At 35.6% G+C, this 6,259-nt stretch overlaps 1 protein-coding gene across 1 annotated transcript in view; it reads right to left on the bottom strand.

Annotated features, from left to right (window-relative positions):
- The window catches only part of LOC106874919 (spastin), a 139,865-nt gene that overhangs the window by 20,080 nt on the left and 113,526 nt on the right, over positions 1 to 6,259 (bottom strand). The window contains exons 12-14 of the mRNA XM_052973488.1: positions 4,458 to 4,518; positions 2,543 to 2,723; positions 1,306 to 1,376 (exon numbers count right to left, since the gene is read on the bottom strand). Of these exons, the coding sequence (XP_052829448.1) occupies positions 1,306 to 1,376; positions 2,543 to 2,723; positions 4,458 to 4,518 (313 nt within the window). The remainder of the gene's footprint in view (positions 1 to 1,305; positions 1,377 to 2,542; positions 2,724 to 4,457; positions 4,519 to 6,259) is intronic.

Genomic DNA, 6,259 nt, shown 5'->3' with positions numbered 1-6,259 from the left:
GCCCCTGGACTGGCTCCTGTGCAGGTGGCACGTAAAAAACACCATTTGAGCATGGCCGTTGCCAGTACCGCCTGACTGGCCCTCGTGCCGGTGGCACACAGAGCACCCACTACACTCTCAGAGTGGTTGGCGTTAGGAAGGGCATCCAGCTGTAGAAACTCTGCCAAATCAGATCGGAGCCTGGTGCAGCCATCTGGTTTCACCAGTCCTCAGTCAAATCGTCCAACTGATGCTAGCATGGAAAGTGGACGTTAAATGATGATGATGATGATGATTATCATCACTTATTTCTGCTGAGGTTGACCTTGTCTTTCATCCTTCTGGGGTTGATGAAATAAGTACCAGTGGAGTACTGGGGTTGATGTAATTGACTTAGCCCTGCCCCCCAAAATTTCAGGCCTTGTGCCTACATCAGAAAGGATTGTTGCTGCTGCTGCTGCTGCAGTTGCTGTTGTTTTTTTACTTTTCAGTCTAGTCTGGAAAAAGTGCTCTCTATTCGACTCTGACAAAATAGTTGCTTCCTTGATGCAGTTTTAGCAGATATGTCCAACAGATGTTTATATTTTCTATATATGTCTATAGATTTTCTATAGTTCTATAAATTATCTTCAGGCCATTATTACTAGTAATCTTCTCTGGAATTTTATCTCCAATTCAATTTAAAGTTTATTTTCAATTAAATACCTCATCTAATTTGATCTTAATGTCAAATAATTAACATTACATTCAACACATTTAACCCTTTTGATACTAACCCACACAAGACCATCTTTGGTTCTATGGTGCAGAGTTTATGTTTTAAAGAAATCTAGAAAATCTAAATCTTAAAAATTTCCATTGAAATTTTATTATTTTTTTGTTACAAATACCAGAATTTTAGTAACGAGTTATTTTTTTTTTAATTCTTCATTATTTTCAAAAATTAACTGAAGCAAAGACAATGTGTTTCCATAGAAATATGATAATGAAAGAGTTGAATTAATTACAAATGGAAAATGGACGTTAAATGATGATGAAGGTGATGATGATGATTTCATTTCTGGAAAGAGATATCTACAAAATTTAATCAGAAAAGTTACTAAAATTTGTGATTTTCTGAAATTCAATCCAGCAAATGAGATAAAATTAAATGGATATTTGCTAAAAAAAAATTATCATTTAATGTGCAAAAATGTAAAAGAACAAGATTCTTAAATGCTAAGCAAAGATTGCTCTGGCATCAAACTGCAAAATTAATTTCTGATATTTAATAAAATAAATGCGTCACAATATATAATATTAAGAAAAAAAAGAAAAAAACTTTACCTCTTATTGGTCCTAAAGCAGCATCACGTGCCAAAGCAGTAAGGTCACTTCCAGAATATCCGTCAGTTAACCTAAACGAAGAGATGCTTCCTTTAGTAAATTAATCATAACAAAAATATACTTCGTATTGTTTAAAAAGAGAATGGAAGCAACATCAACAATTATTTATTATTCATTAAAAAGGTTATTTCCCAGTTTCTTGCTAATTTAGTTTTTCACAATATATTTATATGTAAAGGAAAACTTCAGATGTGAATTTAGTCACTACAAATGTTATTTCTCAATTTAAACTCTGTATAATTAATAAACTGATATATTCTTTTAGTTTTCCTTTACTTATTTCAATCATCGAATGCAACTCTGATGGAGCAATGGTTTTGAGAATTAAATATACTAAGCCACATAGATTTTCATGCATTAGTGATCTCGAAAAAAAAAGATCAACTTGAACATTGAAGTAAGGGGAAGTAATCAGGTCATATAGTAATACAACTGAATATTTTTATATGTGAATGAGCTGGGTCTCACCCTTTGCTTAAAGACTGAGAATTGTTTAGGGGTATTAAGGACAAGATTCTCGTACCAATAACTCCTATCACAGTTTGGTTCAATACCTTAAACCTAATTATAGAAAGTTTCTTTCGTCTTTTTATGATCAATATATATATGTATATATGCACACGCACACACACGTTTATGAATTTTTGCACGATACCTGATGTGAAATCGTGTGTTGAAACAGATATTGTTATATTTCGAGATGGTCATTTGACTATCCCAAAATATAATATATAATGAGATGAGAAAGGAATAAATGAATATACAATTGTCTTATGAACTTCATTAGCTTACAGTTGTTTCTGACACCTATTTGAGTGCTTGAGTAACCTTACAACAGAAACAGCTGTAAGCTAATGAAGTTCATAAAATAATCATTTGTTCCTTTGTCATTACACTTTCCTATTACCACCCTGTACTTGACTAACAATTTATTCTGAAGCATATGTATAGTGAGTTCTACACCAGATTATTAGCCTCACAATACCTAAGCAATATATATTGCTTAGGTATTATATATAGGTATTATATATAGGTATATATATAGCAAGGTATATATATATATATATATATATATATATATATATAGCAAGAGAGAGAGAGAATGTATATATATAGGTATATATATATAGCAAAAGAGAGAGAATGAGAAAAAGAGAACAGAATGTGGTATTCTTACCTAGCAAGGCCTTCCATTTCTAAATTTGTTAGAGGATTACCGTGTTTAGCTAACAAATGTACAAGCATTTGTCTTCGAGTTATATTTTCAGGCATTGTGACATAAACACGCTTAGCAAAGCGACTGAAACAAAACAAAAGCACCGTGATTAATAGCTTTAGTTCTTCAAAAATAGTAGAGACTGATTAAAATGGTTTTAACATGTAATAGAGAGAATAGATTTTACGTTTGAAACTGATACAGCAAATTTGAAAAAAAAATTGTTCACAATAAAACTGGTGGTTCCACATATATAGATGCGTACATTAAGGTACAAGAATAGTGGTGTGGTCAACAATTTTATTTCCCAACCAAGTGGATTTTGGGTTCAGTTCCATTGCATAACACCTCTGGCAAGTGCCATCTACTATAGCCTATAGATCAGCCAAAGTTTTGCGAGTAGATTTGGTAGACAGAACTCAAAGTAGCCCTGTACGCACGCATGCATGCATGCTGAGGTTGACTTTACCTTTCATCCTTTCAGGGTCAATAAAGTACCAGTTGCACACTGGGATTGATGTAATCAACTAGCCCCCTTCTCCCCAAATTTCAGGCCTTGTGCCTATAGTAGAAAGGATTATTAATATTATTACTATCATTAAGGCAGTGAGCTGGCAGAATCGTTAGTATGCTGGATAAAATGTCTTTACATTCTGAGTTCAAATTCTACCAAGGTTGACTTCCATCTTTTGGGGTCAATAAATTAAGTACTAGTCAAATATTGCGGTTGATGTGATCAACTGTTCCCCACCCCACAAATTCCAGTCCTTGTGCCTACAGTAGAAAGGATTATTATTAATATTATTTACATAAGAATGTCGTAAGAATTTAGAAACTTTGAGTTCAGCTATTAACAAATTATTTCGTATTTCTCAAAGTAAATAAAGCTATAAATAATAGTCTCAAATTTTGGCACAAGGCCAGTAATTTGGAGGTAGGGGGAATAATCAATTAGATCAATCCCAGTGTTCAACTGGTACTTATTTTATCAACAGGTATTCCTTTACTTGTTTCAGTCATTTGACTGTGGCCATGCTGGAGCACCACCTTTAGTCAAGCAAATTGACCCCAGGACTTATTCTTTGTAAACCTAGTACTTATTCTATTGGTCTCTTTTGCCAAACCGCTATGCTACAGGGATGTAAACACACCAGCATCAGTTGTCAAACGATGGTGGTGGGGGGGGACAAACACTGACACACAAACATATACACACACATACATATATATATGCGTGGTCGTTGCCAGTGCCGCCTGACTGGCTCCCATGCCAGTGGCACGTAAAAACCACCCACTACACTCACAGAGTGGTTGATGCCAGGGAGGGCATTCAGCTGTAGAAACTCTACCAGATCAGATTGGGGCCTGGTGCAGCCATCTGGTTCACCAGTCCTCAGTCAAACCGTCCAACCCATGCAAGCATGGAAAGCAGACGATATCATCATCATCGTCATTAAATGACGATGATGATATTACACGATGGGCTCCTTTCAGTTTCCGCCTACCAGATCCACTCACAAGGCTTTGGACAGCTTGAGGATATAGTAGAAGTCACTCACCCAAGGTGCCACGCAGTGGGACTCAACCTGGGACCATGTGGTTGGTAAGCAAGCTACTTACCACAACGTTTCTGCTAGCTCACTGCCTTAAAGCTATAAAAATATCAACATGCAAATAGAAAAGTCAAAGGCAGCCTTTGACTTTTTCTATTGCAAGGTTTTTTTTTTAACCCAATATTTACATGTTATTACTATATTTTCTTTCATGGCAAATATTATTTTCCATACTTAAACCACTGACTTCTGGTAGTAAGTACCATGCAGATGGCATCTCTGAAATATTCAATTTCTAAACAATTCTATTTTCTCCATCTTACCAAACATACATTTCTCCATATTTATTGATTGATTGATTAAATCACTGCTGATCCAAGCAAGCTACAAGGGAAGCTATACAATGAAAAGTTCAGAAAAGGGCAGAAATATGCAGAGCTGTTTTCCATGGTTACCAGAAAAATTATTAAAAAAGTATTAGTTACCAAAGATTGTGCTTTTCTTCCACAATTGGTCAGTAAAATAGGTACCAGTCAGGTACTGGGGTTGATACAATTGACTAGACACCTACCCCCAAAATTGCTGGCTTTGTGCCAAAATTAGAAAGAAATATATTATCAAAACAGCGAGTCAACAGACAGAAAATGTTCAGTTGGTCACATTAAACACTGATTGATTGATTAATTAATTAACTGATTAAGTAATAAGTTAACTGAAGATCATTTATAGAACAAATGTTTCAGAGTGCATGTGGTCTGATTGAAAAGTAAAATAAATTAGCTCAAGAGATTAAGTTAGCACTATGTAATACAAAAAACGCGTTTTTTGGTAACTTCTCAAACGCAAATTTTCGAGTTATTCCTCTGCCACTGATGAAGATGACAATGATGATGATGATGGTGTGTGTGTGTATGTTAACCATCAACCTACAAAGACGCACATGCAGCCATAGTATAGAAGTGGCTAAGGGAAATAACTCTCCTCCAATAAGAGTTGGTTGTTTAAAACACTGGCCAATCTCCATCGTTCGACGATGGAGGATTTAACTCATGATTCAACTGAATAATCTGTTCCCGAGTTAACATGTACGTGGCTGAGTATTCTCCAGCCACGGTTACCTTCTTAGGTAGAAACAGTGTGACACAGCGTGCAATGAGGCTGTACCTTTTTTTGAATTACATATACGATCTACCAGACAGACATCTCTGCAGTTTCCACATACCCCACAAGATTTCACTTACAAGGTATGGTTCAACTCGAGACTACAGGAAAAAAATTGCTCTTTCTATAACCTCGACGGTGCCACCCAATGGAATCAAACATGTGACTTCGTGTTTGGGAAGTGGTCATACAGTTAAAATCATTATGATAAACAAATAACAGGTCAAAGTTTTGAGTGAGTGAGAGAAAGAGAGTGTGTGTGTGTGTGATAGTGTGCGTGTAATTTTTATCTTTTACTTGTTTCAGTTATTAGACAACGTCTTGAAGAATTTTTACTCAAATGAATCGACCCCATGACTTAAGCCTGGTAGTTGTTCTATCTGTCTCTATTGCCGAACCGCTAATTTACGGGGACGTAAACATACCAACACCAGTTGTCGAGGTTTGATTAGGGGTGGGCAAACACAGACACACATATATGCGTTTGAGAAGTTGCCAAAAATTCCTTTATATTACAAAGTGCTATCTTATGCACCTCGTTCGTGATTCTCTTGACATAATTTATTTTATTTTTCAATCGAACTACATTCACTCTGAAATATTTGTTCTATATATGATCTCCAATGTGAGTGTGTGTGTGTATATATATATATATATATATATATATATATATATATACACACACACGATGGGCTTCTTTCAGTTTGTCTTCCAAATCCACTCACAAGGCTTTGGTTGGCCTGAGGCTACAACAGAAGGCACTTACCCAAGGTGCCATGCAGTGGGACTGAACCCAGAACCATGTGGTTGGAAAGCAAGCTTCTTACCACACAGCTATGCCTGCACCTACATACTATTTCAGGGGTCAGGGAACATTTTTAACCAATTATGCCAAAATATATTTATTTACGCCAACATTACCTTCTTGATTTGAATGGAAGAAAATCATAGATTCTTTGAATTC

Source organism: Octopus bimaculoides, chromosome 16 (assembly GCF_001194135.2).
Source record: "Octopus bimaculoides isolate UCB-OBI-ISO-001 chromosome 16, ASM119413v2, whole genome shotgun sequence".
Taxonomy (NCBI): Eukaryota; Metazoa; Mollusca; class Cephalopoda; order Octopoda; family Octopodidae; genus Octopus; species Octopus bimaculoides.
Note: the sequence above shows the minus strand (reverse complement) of the source record. Positions and strands in the feature narration are given on the sequence as shown.